This window comes from Hevea brasiliensis, chromosome 14, assembly GCF_030052815.1.
Source record: "Hevea brasiliensis isolate MT/VB/25A 57/8 chromosome 14, ASM3005281v1, whole genome shotgun sequence".
Taxonomy (NCBI): Eukaryota; Viridiplantae; Streptophyta; class Magnoliopsida; order Malpighiales; family Euphorbiaceae; genus Hevea; species Hevea brasiliensis.
This window is the reverse complement of record NC_079506.1, coordinates 12579662-12603167: the sequence shown is the minus strand read 5'-3', so window position 1 is coordinate 12603167 and position 23506 is coordinate 12579662. Positions and strand designations below refer to the sequence as shown.

At 32.5% G+C, this 23506-nt stretch overlaps 2 protein-coding genes across 2 annotated transcripts; both read right to left on the bottom strand.

Moving 5' to 3' along the window:
- Positions 1-2177: 2177 nt before the first annotated feature.
- Positions 2178-5044, bottom strand: LOC131172773 (disease resistance protein TAO1-like). The gene is made up of 4 exons (XM_058134295.1): positions 4281-5044; positions 3861-4160; positions 3566-3778; positions 2178-3482 (listed from the first exon to the last, which is right to left on the bottom strand). The coding sequence occupies exons 1-4, from the start codon at positions 4662-4664 to the stop codon at positions 2178-2180; spliced, it is 2202 nt and encodes a 733-aa protein (XP_057990278.1). The 5' UTR covers positions 4665-5044.
- Positions 4697-6277, bottom strand: LOC131172772 (disease resistance protein Roq1-like). The gene is made up of 3 exons (XM_058134294.1): positions 5611-6277; positions 5093-5345; positions 4697-4939 (listed from the first exon to the last, which is right to left on the bottom strand). The coding sequence occupies exons 1-3, from the start codon at positions 6093-6095 to the stop codon at positions 4697-4699; spliced, it is 981 nt and encodes a 326-aa protein (XP_057990277.1). The 5' UTR covers positions 6096-6277.
- Between the last annotated feature and the right edge of the window lie 17229 nt (positions 6278-23506).

Genomic DNA, 23506 nt, shown 5'->3' with positions numbered 1-23506 from the left:
CTCTAACAAATTTCCTTCTCTGGAGACTGCTATCAAGGAAGACTTGGGAATCACTGTACAAAGAGATCAGTATAACAAACCAGATTTTGAAACTAAGTACGCAGATGCTAAGTTCTATGTTATCAAATCTTACAATGAAGATGACATTCATAAGAGCATTAAATATGATGTATAGGCAAGCACTCCAAATGGCAATAAGAAGTTAGATGCAGCATTCCGTGAAGCAGAACAGAGATCTTGAAAATAATGGTAGGCGGCCTGTAACTTATAGCAGAGACACTCAAGAGGTATCTCCTTTGCTTTAGAACTCAATTGTCTTCTGATGTTTCTGTTGTGAAAGCCAGTCTGCTCTACATTTACATCTTCTAATTTGTTATATTATATTTTAAGAAATATGGCCGAACTAAATACATATTGATTGTCGAAAATTGTGTTTACTTCATGGTAGTACTGCTTTACAATGAATATTTGTTATACCTGACCTTGTCATGTTGGGAATGGAGCAGAAATATTTTTAAGTTCATGTTAACCTCAAAAAAAAAAAAAAAAAAAAAAAAAAACTACCCTCTATTTTTGAAGTTCGTGGTTTTGAGAAAAGACCTGTTCTCTTACACAACAGCTTCTATTTGTGAAAGTCTTCTGCAATATGCTGTGCATATGGTTCCCCTGCATTAAAAACTCAACTTAGCAGAGTATGTTGCCATTTTTCTGTTATTTTCAGTGGTTGTACTATACAATTTAGGCTTGATATTTCAATATATCTGGCAAAAGATGCTGCTAGAATAGAAACTTGTGCATGGTGGCCTCTGTTCTTGTTGAATATATTAAAGGTTGGATTGACACGATTTGTTATAATAATTTGCAGATTGGACTTTAGCAAGGTTTGGAAATGCTGAATATATTTAAGAGTTATTCAGCTAAGACCTCATGGTTAGATGACTTCAATTTCTATGAAAATCGAGAGAAATCCCTACACACTAAAAAGAACAATAAGCCTGCAACTTTGCAAATGGAGATACACGAAAATGGTGAGTTTCTGCAAGTTCACTCTCGAAAACTAGCCTTATAGTTTTGTCAACAATTCAGGTTTGACCATTGCATCTTCTGAGAAGATGCATTTATTCCCTAAAATTTGCTATTGTTAAAATCATGATCTTATTGTTATCAGTTTTGGACTAGTAGCTGAATTCTATGAATTTTGCTGTGCAATGTTAGGGATCTTGCCTAGATACAACAACAACAACTAAAGCTTAAGTCTTGTCTAGATACTTAACTAAAATTGAATGACTGCTGTGAATTGTATTAGTGCTCCATTTTAAATTTGCCGACTGCTATGGAAGTTAGCTGAATTCTGCTTAATGTTTGTTCATTTTTAGTTGCTAATTTTGCAACTCTATTTTTATGGTGCAGAAGCATATAAAAGCAGGAGATAGGAAATGTGATGATGATTTGACGATCAAGAAAACTACTAATCCCATGACTCTTATCAATCTAATGAAGAATCTCTCTCTCCACGGCTACAATCCAAAGAGTAATTATGTAAAGAAGCCAACAGAAAATTCAATTCCTGTTGTTCCTGTACCATAGGCATTTTAGAGGTTTTTTAGTTATTTACAATGTTTATTCTACTCTAATGTGATGTTGTTGTTCCTCGTCCTTATTTTATCATTTCTTTAGCTTTCCATTATAAGCCTGTTATAATTATAAAGGCTATTTGTTCTTCAGGTTAGAGAGTTGTAGTTTATTTGCAATGTGTATCTTAGTTGATTTGGAAGTGAAGTGGGGTTCAGTTTCAGTCAATCGTTAGATTTGGAAGCTAATGTTGTAATGTGGATGACAGAATAGATTATATGTTCACATAACAACATATTATATTGTAATATTGTTCACAAGATACTATTTATCATTTCACCTGTTGTTTTTCCCCTGATTTGAGCTTAATTATTCTCCTGTATAGTCTTCCCTCTCTCAAATGACAATAGAGCGGCAGATGATAGAGCTGCAAAAGATTGCAGTTATTTGTAAGAGTAAAGCAATTAAGAATGCTAAAAAGTAACGGCAAACTAGAAATGACTTATACCTGTTGTGAAAGTGAGTGGGGTTTGGTTAAGAGGAAGCAGGAAGAGATCGAGTGAAGAAGAAGAAGAAGCTTCCTCCTCATTATTTATTCTTCTTCTCTACGATTTGTCTTCCTCCAATATTTGAAGAAGTGATTGGCATTCCTCGTCATCTTGGTGCTTTTCATTTCTGCTTCTCCTTTTATCTCTACTATATATAGGATGGACCCCACACTCCATAATTTCCGGCCGATCCACGAAATAGTCAGCCTTGCAGCAAAATGAGGCCGTAACGGAAGACTCTTCATCAAAACGTGTCCTCAATCCATTGAATGAAAGCAACACGTGTGATGAGTCCGAACCATACGGACCTCCATAAGAATCAATCCAATTCGCAAAGTCCTTATCGCTAGAAAAGTTGAACGCATTACGTTCCCGCCTATTTCCAGATTCACATATGAAATCCACTTCAAATTCGAAGGGAAAATCGATTAAACCTCTGGGACGAAGAACAACGCAGAAAGAGAAGGCAATTAAGTGTCGAAGGTCAAGTTTGAAGGAAAGCGAGGATCCTTTATTCTTATACCTCATCCATTCTGGCACTTCACCTCCTGCCATCAATAATGTAACTTTCTGACCCAACAGGTGCGCTTCAAAAACATCCTCCATTACTTTCTTATTCAATTTGACGCAATTACTAAAATCAAGAACTTTGCAATCTTCAGATTCACTTTTATGTGCTTCTTCATTTTCATGTTCACTTCTATCTGCTTCTTCATTTTCATCATCATGTTCTAAGAAATTGAAAGAAATTGATGCAGATTCCAGAGAGTGGCAATCAATTGCATTTAATAATTCTAAGCATGATGGAAGCCCTGGTAAACTTTTAAGTCTCTTGCAACCTTCTAAATCAAGCTTTTTCAACTTCGAAAGTTGTTTGATGCTTTCAGGAAGACTTGCTAAATTTGAGCAATTCCGGATAAATAATTTTTCAAGACATTTCAACTCGCCTATGCTGCTTGGAATAGTCACGAGTCTTGAACATTTAGCTAGATGAAGTTCTTCAAGACGTTTCAAATTGCCAATGCTGCTTGGAAGACTCGCGAGTGCTGTACACTGATCCAAGGACAATATGACAAGTTGAGACAGATGCTTAATTGATGAGGGCAGTTGTTCTATTCCAGTTCTGTCTAATTTTAGAATCCTTATATTACACGGAATCTCTGGACAATCTTTGATTTTGCAGCAATCACTTAGATGAAGTTCAGTAAGCTTGCTCAGATTTTGAAGAGAGGGAATTTCAACCAAACTCAAACATTCTTTCAAATATAAAAACTCGAGATTTGGGGCAATACTAGACAAGTTCGGAATCCTGATCAGGCGATGAGAGCAGCTCATGTCCATTAATTTCAAATTTCCAAGCGGCTGTAATTAAATAGAAAAATATCAATAAATTAGAAGATACAAATTAACTTCTATAAAATGTATCTAAAATTTATAAACTGTACCTTATCTCCTCCATTCCACAGTTGTATGAGTTTGCTCCCACGCATACGAAGTTCTACAAGATTACTTAGATTTTGAAGAGAGGGAATTTCAACCAAACTCTTACAGTAATTTAAATATAAAAACTCGAGATTTGGGGCAGTACTTGACAAGTCTGGAATCCGGATCAGGTTACGAGAGTAGCTAAGGTCCATTAATTTCAAATTTTCAAGAGGCTGTAATTAAATAGAAAAATATCAATAAATTAGAAGATACAAATTAACTTTATAAAATATAGCTAAAATATATAAATTGTACCTTATCTCCTCCATTCCACAGTTGTATGAGTTTTCTAGAAGTCATGTGAAGTTCTACAAGATTCTTTGGCCAAAAATTTAACGGCAAAGATTCAAGAGGATAATAATCCCAGCAAAGACATCTTAGTGCTTGTGCACAAAATTCAAAGTTCTTAGGAACGAGCACTGGGGTCCACAGTGCACATACTTCGATGAATCTAAGATTGCACATCTTCGCAAAGGCCGTGGCACTTAGCTTCAAAGGCTTCCCAATATCTCTCCCATCCCAACGAAATGATATGGCCTCAACATTTTCGGTTCCCTAGTAAAATAACAGCAAAAAGGATTATTGATTAATACTTAATTCGTCACGAGATCTACAATTCTTACAAAATTCAAATATGATAATGAAAAAAGCTTCATTGATTAATTTGGTCCTTACCGTCCCTGTTGTCAATGCATGACTAATATCTTCATAATTCCACAACCTGCTGCGTCCTCCAGGCTGTTTGCATTCCTTAATAACAATATCCTTGCCCATTTGCTCTAGCAAGTCATGCATATGAATCTCATTGAGTGACGAAACAGTTATGAGAGATTTTTTAAGTAAGCGAGGTATTCCACTTTTTGGAAAGAAACCAAATGCTTCTAATATTCTCTCAACCTTATCTTCATTTTGCCCTTTGAAGAAACATGCAATATCAAGAAATATGTCCTTGTCCTTATCCCCTAGCCCATCATAACTTGTTTTCAAAACAGCTTGAATTTTCTCAAGAGGTTCAACTTTCAATTTTTCCAATTCACTTTCCCATTCTTCTATGTGCATATTAAATAAATGAGATCCCAAAACTTTAAGAGCTAATGGATTGCCTCCAGATAGTTTATTGCCTTGTTTGATAGCTCCTTATATTCTTCCTTGGAAAGATTTTGCTCGAAGGCATGCAAGCTAAAGAGTTCCAGACCTTGAGAATCACTTAACTTCTCAACCTCATATCTGTCTTCCTCTGATAAACCAAGTGAATCTCTACTAGTTATGATGATTCTACTTCCCTCACCATACAAATCACAATCTCCTGCTAAATCTTTTAAATGGTTTCGATCCTCTACATCATCAAAAACAATCAATACCTTCTTACTCTTAAGCCTTCTCCTAGTAGAATCATTCAAACTGTCTACATGTTTGTCCCTTAATAATTGTTGAATGATTTTGACTCATGACCGAATTTGATGATTGCTTTGTCATTGTTTCCTAACATTTTCAACGAAACAATGACCATCAAATTTATTCTTGTTTCGATGAAATACTTCTTGTGCAATAGTTGTTTTACCAATGCCTCCCATCCCCCAAATTCCTACAATCTGCTTCTCATTTAACAACCGTTCCACTTCTTCCACACGCAGTTTAATTCCAATCAAGTTGCGATCATAAGAATCATCACCTTTAGACATATCACTAAATTTTTTCAGAACATCATTGACAATTCCCTCAACCAATTTGGCCTCATATCTAGTCACATGTGAACAACAAACACTAGTAAGTAATGATAGAATCACAGTGATAGACCCACACCTCTAACTAAATAGTAATATATAATTAATATGCTTTGATTTTAGGATAAGGTAACAAATATCCATTTTCATATTAGTGCTATCTATATTTCGATTAGTGCTCAGTATTAAGATTAATGTACTGTATTAAAAGTTTCTATATTTTGATTCTATTTCCTTAAATTCAAACTTAGAAAAACTGCAGTAAAGAGTAATTAACTTACTTGATTTTCTGTGAATCCCATCCTGATAAGTTGCTTACTTCCATCAAAGCACGCTTCCACTTGTCCACCTTTTGTGAACTGCCTTTTTCCCCATGCATAGCAATAGCAAATGCCTTCCCGAAATTCCCTGAAAGCTTTTGAACGTCAGTTGGATCTACTTTGTAAAAAACCGGTAGAACTATTTGTGCTGATTCTTCCTTGCATTTAAGTATCTCAACAAGCTCATCCAAACACCATGGAGAATCTGCATAATTTTCAGAGAAAATGACTATTGAGACACTTGATTCCCGGATTATTTTCAAGAGCTCTGGTGAGATCTCTTCTCCTTTATGGAGCTCTTCATCCGTAAAAGTCTTGATTTGTTTGTCCTTCAAGGCTCTAGAGAGATGGGAGAGAATACCATAACGCGTATCGTCGCCTCTAAAACTAATAAAAACATCCCATTTCTTCCCCTGATTGGGAGGAGTGGAAGAAGTAGAAGCCATGATCAGTGATAACAGAAGGATCTTGTGCAGCTGAGTTTGGAGAAGGTAGAGAAAGCAAAATACAAGAGATGAATATTTGGGTAAACAAGTCTGATGCAAGAAATTTATGAACAAATGAAGAGCTTTTAGTCAACATCAGATTTGCCTTCCAGGAAGGATCGTATAGCTCCATTTGGTCCACACAATTAAATGCAAAACAGTAGAGTGGGTCTAATAATTGATTGGGATTCAATTCTAAACTTTGCGTGTGGGATTGAAGCATTGCAGCTTTCACAAAAGCTTTTCCTTTACTTTCAGCTCTTCTGTGATAATATTTTATATTATTTAATTATAATATTAAATTAATAATATATATTTATATTATATATATATAAAATATGTATTCCAGCTTTTTTCATCTTTGCTACGCGTGCAAATACTGCCAATCCTGCCCACCCCTCCATGTTTCCTCACTCGCAAGCTTCACCATACGATTAATTATATGGTTAAAAATTATGAGTGGCAGGCAACTAAAAAGCTCGTGGGGTCTCTGCCTAGAAACTAGCAAAAGCTTTGAGGCCCTTTATTTCCCTTTCTTCCTTCTTGAAAAACTTGGGGCCTGTTGTGTTGTTAGTGAAAGGAAAGGGAGAGGAAAATGGTTGTGGAAGATGAAAAGCAATTACCTTATTTTGTTGGAAGGAAAAATTAAAAAGGAAAAAAAAATCTCCAATTATTCTGTTTTGTTAGAAGCTGAAAGGGAAAGAACTCTAAAAATTTAGAATTTTGTTTTTTATATAAATTGAATGGTAAAGACAAGAAAATAAAGTTAATTTTTTCGTTTTTCTTCTATATCTCTTTTTTTTTTTCTTTAATAATTATTTTTAATATAATTTATTTGTTTAATAAAAATATAATAGTAAAAAAGTGTACATCTTTTATATTACACCCATTGTATCTTGATTTTTATATTAAAAAGGTGTTATATCTTGATGTTAAAATATAAATTTTAATTTCTTATCCAATAATAATAATAATCATAAATTCATGCTTTATCCGAGTTTTCATGAATAATTTAATTTTAAAATTATAATTAGAATTAAAATAATAATAAAATTTTAATTTGAATTTTTTTTTTAATATCAATATATTCTGAATTAAACTTCAATAGTAAAATTACAGTCAGACAAAAAAAAAAAGTAAAATCACAGAGTTTTTAAAATATAATTTTTTTTTTTCTCTCTACAATGCCGTGCATATAAATACTTAAAATATAAAGCATTACATGTGAAATTGCAGGGAAATGGCTGATGAAGTAGAAGCTGGCCATGAGAAGATCAGTGGAAGGCATTTTATCGGCAATTTCTAATGAACAATCAAAGAACGGCTAGCATTTTGTCAGCAAAGTAAATGCGCAAAGCTGCAAACAAAGTCCTCATAAATTTGAATTCCAAACTCAATGTGGAAGGCAACGCTTAAAGGGTAATTTTTTATAGTCCTATTTGAATTTTACTCTCTGTTTCCCTCTCTTTCTTAATTTTAACTTTTTATTAAAAAATTCTTAAACTTTAATTTTATTTAAAAGAGTTTTCCTAATCTATAACAAATTTTTAAATTAAAAAATCACTTTAAATTATAGTATGATATTTATAAATATAATTTTAATACTTTTCATCAATGGATAAATTCTCCTATTTTATAAAAAATAAATTATTATGATGATATTGATATTTTTATAATGAGGTCCAGATAATTGTTAGAATGATCAAATTTTTTGAATGTGAAAGAAAAGAGAATAAAAAAAATTATTTTATTTTTTTAATATAAAAATCTATATATAGCAGATTAAAGAGATTTTAGTGAAACAAAATTAAATTTACTAACTAGTCTCATACAAGAAATTTATGAAGAAATGAAGAAGTAAAGGAAGAAAAAAAAAAAAAAAGAAGAAGAAGGGAGGAAGACGAAGATGATCGGAAGATCATGATATTCTTCTAGGAAAGAACATATCACTAATGGACAACAGAAAACGACTGGCATTTAGTCCACAAAGTCATGTGAATTGGAATTATATATTAACAAAAAGGTGCAATTTTTAATTATTAAAATTGCTAGTGTAAAAAAAAAAAAAAGGATGAGACTTGGCGTGTGACAGTGGATTTCCACTGTCACTGCCAAGTTAAAAAAAAAAAAAAAAAAGAGTCCAAAATCGGGAGGAGGAACCCTCAATTTCTCTTCTTTCCTCTCCTCCCCTCTTTTCTTCTTCTTTCCTTCTCCGGTAACCGGCCGGCGACCTCCCCACCCTGCCGGCGACCCTCCAACGACGGCCAGAACCACTAGAAATGGCGGCAAGAGAGGGAGAAGAGAGAGAAAATGCGCGCACAGTGGGCAGCGGCTTTCCGGCGCGATTCCTATTTCATCCGACGTCCGATCGAGGCAATTCAAGTGGCGTTGGAAAGCTTGTTCCGAGAGCTTTCTTTTGATACCAATTTTGCAGCAAATGGAGGTCGGATGAGTGAGATATGAAGGAGAGAGTTTCGGATTTTTCAAGCTTTTTCGTCAGATCTAGGACGATCCGAGACCACCTATGGACTAAGGAAGAGGAGAGGAACATGGTGTTATGATCAGATCCGGCAAATGTAGCTGGTGACCGGCGATCGGCCACCGTGCGCGGTGGTTCCGACGGTGGCTCCGGTAGGCTATGGAGATGATTCAACTTCCAGAGGCTTTCTCATAAATTTTTGGAATTTTTGAGACGCAGATAAACTTCGGGTAAGACTATTTTCATTATTTCTCTGTCTGAATGCAATTTCTTCCACTCTCTGCTTGTTCCATTAATAAAAGAGCTATATTTCAGCTTAAAATTACTCAAATATTTAAATTCTCGAGTTGGTTGATTTATAAGTTTTTTATTTGATTTATTTATTGGTTCATGAATCAATTTACTTAGATATAATTACAATTAATTCTAAAATAATTAAACTATAAATAATATAAATATAAAAAAAATTAAGTGTAAAATTAAAATATGTAATTATATATAAAAAAGTATATACTTTGTGGTTATTATAAATAATTGAATTAACAGCGTCATTATATTATTATTAATTATTTATTATGATTTATTGGGTATATCATTGAATGATTTAAATAAATGCAAGCTGAGTTTAAGTGTAACGACTTGAATTTTTTTATTTTATTTTATTTAGATGTATTAAAATTATAACAATTTATTAAAAATTTTTCTGAATTTAAATTTCTAGTTTTGAAATTTTATTGATTTTAATTGAATAATTTAAAAGTTTTGAAAGTTTATTGATTTTATTTGAATAATTTATTTTAAATTATTTTAAGATTGTACAATATAATTTAAATGATTTTTATATTTAAAAAATTATTTCTGACCTTTGAAATTTTTAAAAAAATTTTTCAAATATTCTTTATCGCCACAATGTTGTTGTCATGAATGAAGATAATTCAAATGCTGTTTACTTGTGAAAATAATTTAGTTAGTCAATCTGTGTCTTCACCGACTTTCATGTAGGTCTTTTATTTTATTTTAAATATTACTCATTTATTTTAGGGTTTAAAATTCAAAATTAAAATTGTAAATTTCTTAATTTTAATATAATTAAAGAATGAAATTAAAATTTTTAGACAAAATATCATAAGATATAATAAAATATAATTATAACCCAAAAAAAAAAAAAAACACTCACATATGCCTTCCACGAAAGAATATGACTGAGACTACTGATTTTGGCTTGGCGCATTACAAAGAAAATATATAGTGATATTTACTATTAAATTTATAATTTTACAAATAATTATAATATTATTAAATTAATATATTTATATAGCAAAGCAATAATGAATTTATTAACACAGTTTCACTGCGGTTGTACATTGAAAAATAGCTTCAGAGTTTAGATGTTTAGTAAACACAGTTTTACTTAGGGTTGTGAATTATTTTTGGTTTTCTTAAATCAATTTTGAAAATCGAAGTGAATTGGATCATAACGGACAAATTGAAATCATAAAAATCAAGCCAAACTAATTTTACCATTTTAATTTGATTCTAATTTTTTTATTAAAATAGAATTAAATTAAAAAATAACCCAATCAAATTGAAGAAAATCAAAATCAAAATCAAAATTAATTTAATGCGTGAGTTTTTCATTATATATATATATATATATATATATATATATATATATATATGTAGATAGTTATAGTTGATCACTATATATATATATATATATATATATATAAACACTCATAATTCATTTTAAAATATATGTGAATGTGATGGGACACATTTAAATTTAAGATGATTAAAATAATTTTATCATAAATTTTTTGTGATTTATATCAAAAACTTAGGAGTAAATATTGTATTGTCAAAAGTAATAAATTTCACAATATGATAGTTTTTTTATTTTATAAGAAAATGATTCAATCACGTTATTTTTTTTAAATAATAATCATACAAATTTTAATTATTGCCTAAGAAACAAAATTTTAGACTATATTGTGACAAATTGAAGTTTTCTAGGAAAACATAAAGGAATAAAACTTTATGTAAATTATATTTTATTGATATGATGGCTCTTAAATTTATTAATTCTGTCAATCTAACACATTATATATTTACCAATATATATAACTCTATGCTGGTGTATAAAGTCATAATATTTCTTTTGAATTTCTTCCCTTTGATTATTGAAATTTTTGAAAAACCACATTTGCTTTTTATGATTTTTAGGAGAATAAAAATCATCACGCAAATATTGTCTGTCTACTTCAAATTCTTTTTCAAGCACATTAAGTTCATGGTTTACATTTTCTGTAATGGCTGAAAAGGTAGGAGAAGTAGGTTCTGACTCTGTTTGGGTTTCAACCTGAACAGACTCGTTTTGTAAATTTGTATAAACTGGATGTGGAACATTTGTAGAGTAATCTACGTTTTGTAAAGTGGATCTAGGTATTTCTGAGGTAGAAAACCTAGAAGAGCTAGGTAAGTCTGAGGTAGAGTACCTAGGCTGTATATTTTGTATTCCAATTGGTTTTGTAACAAGCAAACTAATGACAGAAGGTATACGAGACACTCTTCCTATGTCTACAGTACTGGACGTTGAGGAATCATCTGAAAACCTAAGGCTTCTGTTAAAGCTAAGGCTGACTCTTCCATCGTCATACTGGGTTATTTGCCTAAGTTGAACGTTTGGCTCAACTATTTTTGAAGATTCTGGTTCTACTACACCTTCTAAAATCCATTCTTCTGGTAGGGTTATGTTCTTCCACTGGATAGATCTAGGGATTACAGTGTTGGATTTTGTAAGATCAGTTTGTAAAAGCAAAGTTTCTCCTCTTTTACTTTGAAACTTATGTTTTGTAGCAAAAGCAGAAACCATAGCTTTGTAATGAATTTTGTAAATCAGTGCAAGAGGAATAGATCCTTCAAGCATTTTGTAATTGTGAGTTTTGATTTGTAAAACAAGGGATTTTGTAATGTTACTGTCGTTTAAGGAAACAGTAAAATTTGGATAGCAATCAAAAGATATTGGTCCACTGCACAAACTAGACTCGACTGAACTAAGCAAGGAGTCCTGGAAGTTTATGAACCTAGTATCTCTAAGAACTGCTAGGATTGAGGTGTTCAACCCTTCTTTTGTAAGCGGTTTAATTCCAACTTGGACTAAACCTATATGGATGTATTTGTATTATTTTTCAAGGTGTTTTTGTAAGGATTTTTGAGGCAGAAGAGAAATCGTCTCAAAGGGTTTTGTAATCTGAAGATCTCTCTCTTCAGTTTTGATTGTGAAATCAGTTTTGAAAAAATTGAGTTTTGTAGTCTGATAGATCTGATCCTTTTGTACTTTTGGAATTTCCCAATTATCTATACATTTTTCAAAATTTTCGATTATTATTTCTTCACTATTAACTATCTTTCTCGACTCGGAGGACGAGGTAGAAGAGTTTGAAGAAGAAACTGTCCTACAGAAAATTGGATTCATACTTAAAGAATTTTTCTAGGTTGATCTTTTGAGTTAAGTGAGGTAATCGCACCAGGAATCACTGCCCTAAGTACGCCCTCTCGGCTAAATACGGGACTTACAACCCAGGCCTGTTTACACCTCTATATATATATATATATATATATATATATATATATATATATATATATATATTTTTTTTTTTTGACTCAGTAATTCGGATTTTCAAATAGCCTACGAGTCTAATCATACTTAATGGTTCAGTAATGAGATTCTTTTAGTTAGTTCAACTACTATAATACTCACTCAATAAAAAGAAAAAAAGCTTGATTAAAAATAAGTAATTTTGGTAGGATTGCTAAATATAACAATCCCTATAATTATGCACTATAAATAGAAATATAATTCTATAATTATATTAACTAATAATATTCATATAATTACAGAGTTGATTTACCATAAATAACTATTGCCTATGTCTTATATAAAGAGATTCGATTATCTATGAAAGTATGTTCTTCTCCCTAATCAATATGATACATTATTTTCTCATATCAGCTCTAACTTGAGCGTCAAAGAGTCCTTACCGAGTTTATATCCACTAAAATACTGACCCATTTATTTTCTATTTTGCATATACATACCCCAAGAAATTTTCATTGACCTAAAATAAATAAATAAATTTAAAATATATTAACAATTTAAATACAACATTCAGATGAAAGGACTATTTTGTCAACAAAATAAAATCTCACATGTACTTAATTATTTTAAAAAGAAAAATGAAGTTGAGTATATTATAATTATTTTTGCTATGCAGTTAACGGTAAATTGGTCAAATTTAGACAGAATTATAAATTCATTAATTGAAAATTTCTAAAAAGCTAAATTATTTTAAATTAAAAATAAATAAATTAAATTATAAATTTTGATAAACTTCATGGATTAATTTCTTTTTCTTCAATTATATTTCCTTTATAAAAAAAAAATTCCTTCTTTTTCGTCTATCCTTGCTTGTTCACATGCATCATCCTCAATTTCAATATCATAATATCAAAAGTCAAATTCCTACCGTTCTTTATTTTTCGAACTACTTTGGTAAACTTTGTTCTCAAATATTCATTATTGGTACAATCTTATTATTCAAATCCATGTCCCCCACAATTAATTCATGATTTAATGCCTCTCCGAATTCTTTCTTTTTTTTTTTTTTTTTTCTGTAAATACATTTTAAATCTATGTATATAATTTATAAATTCCATAAAATAAAAATGGGTATGATAAACATATATATCTAAAATTAAAATGATTAAAATAAGTTGTTGACCCCGTGTAGCTCAAAATGAGCATTGATTTTGATGATAACAAAACTCAAATAGAATCTATCTAACCCAACTTTAAAGTGATGTGTAGATTCCTTTTCTTATTCATAAAGAATTTTTTGAAGTTGCATCTAAGGAGGAAGAATACTCAAAGGCATCTCAAGACAAATCCAAAATGAGAAAAGAACAAGATTATGAAAGCCAAGACTCAAAGTAAAGGTATGAAAGTCATAGAGTTAGAGATTGAGTCTTAGGTCTTATGTGAAAAGAATAGATGAGAATTTAGTCGAATGGAGCTCAAAAATGAAACTTTATTTTCTAATTATTTTATAAATTTTTTTTTTCATCATGACCTTGGATACTGCTATTGGAACTTACTTTTTCTTAAGGTCTGAATCATTTTTTTTATATTACAAGTTGAGACATGCAGCTGTTGACTTAGTTTGCTAACTGCTTTGCTAAAGTATTAGTTTGCTAATGTGTTTGCTAAAACATTAGTTTACTAACTAGTTTACTGCTGTTGCCAAAATTTCATTAGTCTGCTAAATGATCAGAGCTGCTCAACTTCGCACAAAAAGACAAAATAACGGCCATTTTGTCTTGAGCAGTGTATATAACGTTCTAAAAAGGTTTCAAATGGTCTAAAATGATTTGGGACTATAAATACACATTCTTTACTTCATTTTAGTTTGATGAAAGCTTACATTTGAACTCCAACTTTGATTTTTCATTTATTGCTTTCATTCAAGAGCTTTAAAGTTTTTGAGCTACCATTGACAAATCAACTCATCTCTTCTTTATAGTTTGATTTGTATTGAGTAAGAGTGAGTGTTACAACATTGAATAGCATTTAAGAGAGGTTGTACAAGCACCTATTGAAGCTTGAGAGTGTGAGTGCTTGAGATAGCACTTGTCAAGGGTTCAAGCTACCTTGGTAAAAGCTTGGTGTTGAAAAGTTGTAAAGGGCTTTTGGTCTCTTGCCTTTAAAAGAGCAAATAGTGGAGAGAAGACTCAAAAAAGGTTCTTTGAGAGAGTGGATGTAGGCTAGTTAAGTTGAACCACTATAAAAATTATTGTGTTTGATCTCTCTAACCTTAACCTCTTTACTTTTGTGCAATTTAATTTTTATACATGACCTTGAAAGTTGATTGAATATATTGAGTTGGTATATTTGAGTATTTATGAGTATGATGAGAACTTAGTTGAATATTTTGTGATGCATGTTATGATAGCTATAAATATTGATTAAAGCTTGAATTGCAACTTAGGGACACTTTATTGAAATACATATCACTGTTATTATATATTAAGAAGCACCTAGTTGAACAAAGCCACAATTTTTCATTAAGCTACAAGCAAGGGCCGAAAAATTGTTAAAGTCCAATTCACCCCGCTCTTGGACTATTTTGGGACAACAAATTGGTATCAGAGCCTGTCTCTCTTGCTTAGGGTGTTACAACCTTAGAGTGATCCATAATGGCTGGTTCATCTAGCAATACTACTGGTATACCCGCACCATTAGCTGAAGGCTACTCAATCACTAGACCACCACTCTTCAATGGCACTAATTATTCATTTTGGAAAGTAAGAATGAGAAATTTTATACAATCTGTAGATATTGATGCATGGAGAATTATTAAAAATGGTCCACATGTTCCTAAAAAAAAAATGGTCCAGGAACTACAAAAGTTCCAAAACATGAAGATGAATATGATGACAATGATTGGAAGAAAATTTCTATAAATGCTAAAGCTATTAATATTTTGCATTGCTCACTTGACCTTAATGAATACAATCATGTTTCAGGATATCAATCTGCTAAGGAAATTTGGGATAAGCTTGAAGTCACTTATGAAGGAACGGATGTCGTCAAAGAGTCCAAAGCAAACCTTCTTATCCGAGATTATGAGCTGTTCGAAATGAGGCTAGGAGAATCAATTGCGGATATGAGTACAAAGTTTACCGATCTTGTAAATCTTCTCAAAGCACTTGGTAAAAAATTTGAGGAAGCCGAACTTGTGAAGAAAATTCTTAGATCACTTCCAAAATCTTGGGAAGCCAAGACAACAGTTATCCAAGATACCAAGGATTTTAAAACATTCACTTATGATGAACTCATTGGATCTCTCATTGCACATGAGATGGTATATAAGAAAGATGAAGTTGAAAATGAGCAAAAGAAGAAGAAAAGCATTGCTCTCAAGTCAAACAAAGATGAAGATAAGAAGAAAGGAGTTGCATTCAAAGCTGACTCTAGTGACAATTCAAGTGCTTCAAGTGATGATGATGATGAAATGGCTATGCTTGCAAGAAAATTCAAAAGAGCTTTCAAGAAGGGAGGAAGCAAATACAAGAAATTCTTGAAAAAGTATACTCCCAAGGATAAACATTTCAGAGATTCAAAAGAAGAAATTGTATGTTATGAGTGTCACAAACCTAGACATATCAAGCCCAAATGTCCATTACTCAAAAAGAAGAAAGGAAAAGAAGATAGGAGCAAGAAAGCTATGAAAGTAGTATGGAGCAACAGTGAAGAATCTTCAAATGATGAATCGAGTGACAAAGAGACTGCTCTTCTTTGTATGATGGCACTTGAAGAGAAAGTCGAGAGCTTACAAAAGGAAGAAGAAAGTGACAATGAGGTAAACTCTTATGAATCTCCAAATGTAGAAGAACTTGAACTTGCATTCGCTAAAGTATATGATGAGTATAGAAATTACAAGAGAAAGTGCACTAAAATGAATTTAGAAATTGAATCATTGAGATCACAAAATATTACCATGTCCAATGTGGATAAAGAAAACAAATTTTACAAAGGACAAATTGCTTTGTTTAAAGAACTAGACTTAGAGTTGAAAACCTCAAAAGAAACTTGTGAAATGCTCATTGAGAAAAATAAAGTTCTTGAAGCTAAAGTAGAATCCTTGACAAATGATTTGGCTAAATTTACAAAACGAAAAGAAACTCTAGATGTACTTCTTGGAAACCAAAGAATTTCAAATGAAAAATATGGAATTGGTTTTGATGGTTTCATGAGCTATGACAAGTACAAGAATCATTTTATTAAAGCATCTATATCCTCTTTGCCCAATATCACATGTTATTATTGTAATAAAAGAGGTCATATGATTAGTTCTTGTGCACTTAGGAAGGATCTTCTTAAGGTAAAGAAGGTATGGGTGCCAAAGGGAACCTTACCTAAGGTCACTAACCCCCAAGGACCCAAAGTTGCTTGGGTACCTAAAGCTTAATGATTAAATTTCAGGTTTTCAAAGGGATGAAGGAAAGTGAAAAATGGTATATAGATAGTGGTTGTTCAAAGCACATGACTGGTGAAAAGGACAAGTTTTCAAAAATCACAACGGAAGATGGAGGACATGTAAAATTTGGAGATAAAGGAAAAGGAAAAATAATTGGAAATGGCACAATTGGAACCAAACCTTGTATTGAAGATGTGTCACTTGTTGAAGGATTAAAATACAACTTGCTAAGTGTAAGCCAACTTTGTGATAAAGGTTTTGAGGTAAAGTTTACTTCTTCTCTATGTACAATCAATAACTTAGAAAATGACTCATTGTTCATTGCCAATAGATCTAATAATGTTTACTTGCTTGACATGAATAATTTTGAAACTAATCATGGTACATGTCTAGTATCTTTTGATAACTCTAGTTATTTGTGGCATAGAAGACTGGGTCATGCAAGCATGCATACACTCTCAAAATTGTCTAAGAAAGAACTTGTTAATGGTCTTCCTAAGATTAATTATGAAAATGAATTTTAATGTAAAGCATGTGCACTAGGAAAGCATACTAGAGCATCTTTTAAATCTAAAAATATTGTGTTTACCACTAGGCCATTTGAATTGCTTCATCTTGATTTATTTGGACCCATATCTCCTACTAGTATTGGTGGGAAGTCATATGCTTTAGTTATTGTTGATGACTATTGAAGATATACATGGACATTCTTTCTTGCTCACAAGGATGAGACTTTCGAAAAATTCACCTCTTTTAGTAAAATGGTTCAAAATGAAAAAGGATTTTGCATCACATCTATAAGAAGTGACCATGGAACTAAATTTGAAAATCATTTATTTGAGAAATATTGTGATAAATATGGAATCAACCATAATTTTTCAGCTCCTAGAACACCACAACAAAATGGGGTAGTAGAAAGAAAAAATAGGACTTTGCAAGAAATGACTAGAACTATGTTGAGTGAAAATAATTTACCAAAGTACTTTTGGGTTGAAGCTGTTAATACATCTTGCTATGTGTTGAATAGAGTTTTGATTAGACCACTTTTGAAAAAGACCCCCTATGAGCTTTGGAAAGGAAGAAAACTAAATATCTCATATTTCAAAGCATTTGGTTGTAAGTGCTATATTTTAAATAACAAGAAGGATAACTTAAAGAAATTTGATGCTAAATCCGATGAAGGAATCTTTCTTGGGTATTCAACAAAGAGTAAAGCCTATAGAGTGTTCAATAGAAGAACTTTAGTTATTGAGGAAACTATTCATGTTTTGTTTGATGAGACTAACCACTCTATCAGAAAGAAAAATGTTTGTGATGATAATAATGAGCAGGTTTTTGGAAAAGAAAATATAATATCAAGTCAAGAATTGGAACAAATTGATGACAAAGATGAAGAAACTCAATGAGAAACCACAATAGATGTCCATAATGCCAATGAAGATCAAATCAATGAAGAAATGCCAAATTTGGAAGAATTGCAAGTAAATGAGCCCCAACATGAAGATTTACCTAAAGAATGGAGATTCCATAGAAATCATCCCCAAGAAGACATTATTGATGATCCATCTCAGAGGATGATGACTAGAGCACAATTGAGAAGATATTTTGGTAATGTTGCTTTTGTTTCACAAATTAAACCTAAATGTTTTGAAGATGCTCAAAATGATGAAAGTTGGATTCTTGCCATACAAGAAGAACTAAATCAATTTGAGAGAAATAAGGTTTGGAATTTAGTACCTAAACCAAAAGATCATTCAATTATTGGTACTAAATGGGTTTTTAGAAACAAAATGGATGAAAAAGGCAATGTTGTTAGAAACAAAGCTAGACTAGTGGCTCAAGGCTACAACCAAGAGGAAGGGATTGATTTTGATGAAACCTTTGCTCCGGTTGCTAGAATTGAAGCTATTAGAATGTTGTGTGCCTTTGCATGTTACAAGGACTTTATGCTTTATCAAATGGATGTCAAGAGTGCATTTTTAAATGGTTATATTGATGAGGAAGTGTATGTTGCACAACCTCCAGGCTTTGAAAATCATAAGCATCCAAATCATGTTTACAAAACTTACTAAAGCTTTATATGGTTTAAAGTAAGCTCCTAGAGCATGGTATGAAAGGCTTAGTAAATTTCTTTTACAAAATGATTTCCATATAGGCAAAGTGGACACAACACTTTTTGTTAAGAAGCATCATAATGATATGCTCATTGTGCAAATTTATGTTGATGATATAATTTTTGGTGCTACTAACGAATCTCTTTGCAAGAAATTTTCTAAGATTATGCAGAATGAATTTGAAATGAGCATGATGGGTGAGCTCACATTCTTCCTTGGACTTCAAATTAAGCAAATGAAAGATGGCATCTTCATAAATTAATCATAGTCTATCAAGGATATGTTAAAGAAATTTAAAATGGAAGATTTGAAGAGCATGGGCACTCCTATGAGTTCAACAATTAAAATGGACAATGATGAAAAAGGTAAAGAAGTGGATACCAAGCTTTATAGAGGTATGATTGGCTCTCTTTTGTACCTTACTGCATCTAAACCAGACATACACTTTGGTGTTTGCTTGTGTGCAAGATTTCAATCGTGTCCAAAAGAATCCCATCTAAGTGCAGTTAAAAGGATCTTTAGATATCTCGTTGGCACATACTCAATTGGTTTATGGTATCCAAAATGTGAATCATTTAATCTTGTTGGTTATAGTGATTCCGATTTTGCTGGAAGTAGATTGGATAGAAAAAGTACTTCAGGTACTTGTCAATTTCTTGGTCTTGCACTAGTTTCTTGGCACAGTAAGAAACAAACTTCAGTAGCTTTATCTACAGCTGAGGCAAAATATATAGATGCTGGTAGTTGTGTTGCTCAAATTTTATGGATGAAACAATAATTGAAAGATTTTGGTTTAAAATATAATCTTGTTCCTATTAGGTGTGACAACACAAGTGCCATAAACTTGATCAAAAATCCAGTCCAACATTCAAGAACAAAACATATTGAGATCAGATATCATTTTATTAGAGATCATGTTCAAAATGGAAATATTAAAATAGAATTTGTTGCCTCTGAAGATCAACTTGCTGATATTTTTACAAAACCACTTAATAAGGAAACCTTTTGTAAAATTAGAAGGGAAATTGGTATGTGTAAACCACTTGCTTGAAATTTAAGTCATAGTAATATATCTGCATATTATCCAATTTGTGAGTGATTTCCTATGATATAAGTTGGTGAGAAAACTCTAAAGAACATTAGCTAACTTGTTTGCGTACACGAGAAATTAGTTTACTAAGTTGTATGCTAATGTTGTGTGACTAAAATTAGTTTACTATATCGTGTACTGTTCAAATTTCAAACCAAAAAGTGATTGTGCTTGAAACTCTCTGCGTGTCCAGCAATGCACTTATCTATTCACATTTGGTATCACATTCTCAGTGTTGTGTCAGACATGTAGAAATATATATATGTGCATGTAAAGATAGATAGATATATTTGAAATTAAAAAAAAAGGGGGAAAATAAGTTCAGATAAAGTACACTAGAATAGAAAAGCGCAGGACTTAAGAAAACTTAAATCCTCTGCCACACGAAACTGTCACCCTCTCTCCTCTGCATTGGTTTACGACATTACACCTCCAAAAATTTTCTTTCCGGCAAAACAAACCCATTCTCATAAGACCGCTCATCTCTCTTCTCTTCTTCATTCATCACTTACCGAAAGCCATTTTAGATTTCACCATTTTTATTTTTCATCGATGGCTCGTACTAAACGCAAATCTCCCACTGCTGCTGCTGCTGCTTCGTCATCCTCATCTGCATCTGACGATCTCCCTGTCGCCGCATTACGGAAGAAATTGAAAAAAAAGGAAGAACTCACCTGAACCTGAATCAACTGGTGCATCCTCTGACCCATCTAAGGTTGTTGAACCCATTGTATCGGCACCAGAAAAGAAAAAGGGGAGAAAAATGCGAGGGATTGATACCCAACGCAAAAAGGGTGCTGCCCAATCTTCGGGTTCAGTGGATAAGGCACTGCTTGATTGTAAATTTATCAAATGGGATTACTTTGGTCAGGTAAATTTTCAATTCAAAGAACTTTTTGAGTTTCAAGAATGGATGACTGTTTGTGAGTGTACAAATGCGTATTACCCTAGACTGGTTCAAGACTTTTATAGAAGTCTAAGAACAGTTGATGACGAAGACAAATTTGAAGTTGTTTTAAATGATAGTGTGTATGTTGTTTCTGTTGAGATGATTGCTAAAGCTTTGAAATTGCGTAATGATGGAAATAAAATCTCCACTCATAGAGATGTTGCTAGGGTTCCAGGATTTAATTTGGCTGAGTTTGAAAACGAAATCTTCCCTGCCAACACTGCCACAAATGAAAAGTCCACTAGCACAAAAGCTTTTCAACATATTAAAATCATTCACAGTATGGTGAACTACATTTTCTGTCCTAAGTCTGGGAGCTATGGTTATTTGAGTTACCTGGACATGTGTATCATGTGGCACATTGTTAACAAAGTAAGGATGAATTTGGCTTATTTGATTTTCAAGAACATGTGCAAAGCTTATGGGATTGGAAAATTGCCTTATGCAATCTCTTGACTGCTGTGTTTAAAGAGCTGAATGTAAATGTCTCTAAGGAAAGTTCTAGGACTGATTTGATTGTGCTTAGAGAAATTCACTCTGACACTGATGGAAGAAAGAAAAGGTTTGAAAAAGGTGGTTCTTGCTCAGCTAAGGTTGGTTCAAATTCTACAAATGAGTTTATGAGTGAGCTTCAAGGGCTAAAAGCTGCTATTAATGATCAATTTAGTTCAACCCATCAGTCCATTGAACTTCTGAGAAAATTTATGGATGTGGTTGACTACAAAGTGAGTCACTTGCTTACTCAAAATGAGGAATTAAAGAAGCTAATTGTGGATCTTCAGCAGGCCAAGGAAACTGGTTTCCCAACTAAAGTTTAGGCTGCTACTCAAGTCTCTGCTCATAGTACTGATAAGGGTGAAAGTAATAAGGTTGGTGAGTCTCCAGCTGCTGTGGCACATGAAAGTGAACAAGTAGTTGAATCTGAACTTGAACCTGCAGCTGAAGCCCCTGTTGAACATGCTAGTGAACAGGTTATTGAACCTGAAGTTGGTCCTGCAACTGATGTCCCTATTGAGCATGGTAGTGAAAAGATTGTAGAACCCGAAAGTGAGCCACCTGTTGAACCTCCAAGTGCACCACTTCTGGAACCTGCAGCTGCCCCTACACAGCAGAAGGAAGCCTCTCTAAAGGATCATCAAAAGAGTGCTCCATCTCAACTATCTGCAGCTGCTACCCCTGCAGCCAAGAAAGGTAGAAAAAGATCTAAGTCGACCGTGTCAAATCCATACCAGTCCCTAGCTGCTGCTCTTCAACCACCATCTGATGAAGATGAGCCACAGAAGCATGACCAGTTGGCTGATCAAGGTTCTCAGCCACCTGCTGCTAAGCCCACCAGGAAGAAGATGGTGCCTTCCAAAGCCACTCGCAGGAGCAAAAGACTTAATGATTAGCATAAAATCTGGATTTTTTAGTTTCCTATCTGCATTTTTAGTTTACTAGTCTGTTTGCTACTATTGTTGACTGCCTTTTTAGTTTGCTACTGTTTACCTTACTACGTTTAAGTTTGGGCTAACATGATTCTTTTGGGGTTACTATCTCCTGTTTCCTTTTTGGATGATGACAAAAAGGGGGAGAATAGGATGGATATGTGTTTATACTTGTGTTTATACTTTGATAGGATGGATATGTGTTTATACTTGTGTTTATACTTTGACAAATGGAAGTATGTTTATGTGCATATTTTTTTTGAGAATATTGTGAGTATCTTATGAACATGCTTTATAGCATAAACTCAGGGGGAGCTTTTGTATAGCTGAAAATTGTCTTAGATATTATGTGCATATATTTAGGGGGAGCATTGTTCTGCATACTAACTTGCTTGGATATACATAATCTTACGCTCATTTTTATTGATTCTTGATTGATGATTCAATTGAGTTTTGTCATCATAAAAAAGGGGGAGATTGTTGACCCCGTGTAGCTCAAAATGAGCATTGATTTTGATGATAACAAAACGCAAACAAAATCTATCTAACCCAACTTTAAAGTGATGTGTAGATTCCTTTTCTTATTCATAAAGAATTTTTTGAAGTTGCATCTAAGGAGGAAGAATACTCAAAGGCATCTCAAGACAAATCCAAAATGATAAAAGAACAAGATTATGAAAGCCAAGACTCAAAGTAAAGGTATGAAAGTCATAGAGTTAGAGATTGAGTCTTAGGACTTATGTGAAAAGAATATATGAGAATTTAGTCAAATAGAGCTCAAAAATGAAACTTTATTTTCTAATTATTTTATAAATTTTTTTCTCATCATGACCTTGGATACTGCTATTGGAACTTATTTTTTCTTAAGGTCTAAATCATTTTTTTTATATTACAAGTTGAGACATGCAGCTGTTGACTTAGTTTGCTAACTGCTTTGCTAAAGTACTAGTTTGCTAATGTGTTTGCTAAAACATTAGTTTACTAACTAGTTTACTGCTGTTGCCAAAATTTCATTAGTTTGCTAAATGATCAGAGCTGCTCAACTTCGCACAAAAAGGCAAAATAACGGCCATTTTGTCTTGAGCAGTGTGTATAACGTTCCAAAAAGGTTTCAAACGGTCTAAAATGATTTGGGACTATAAATACACCTTCTTTACTTCATTTTAGTTTGATGAAAACTTACATTTGAACTCCAACTTTGATTTTTCATTTATTGCTTTCATTCAAGAGCTTTAAAGTTTTTGAGCTACCATTGGCAAATCAACTCATCTCTTCTT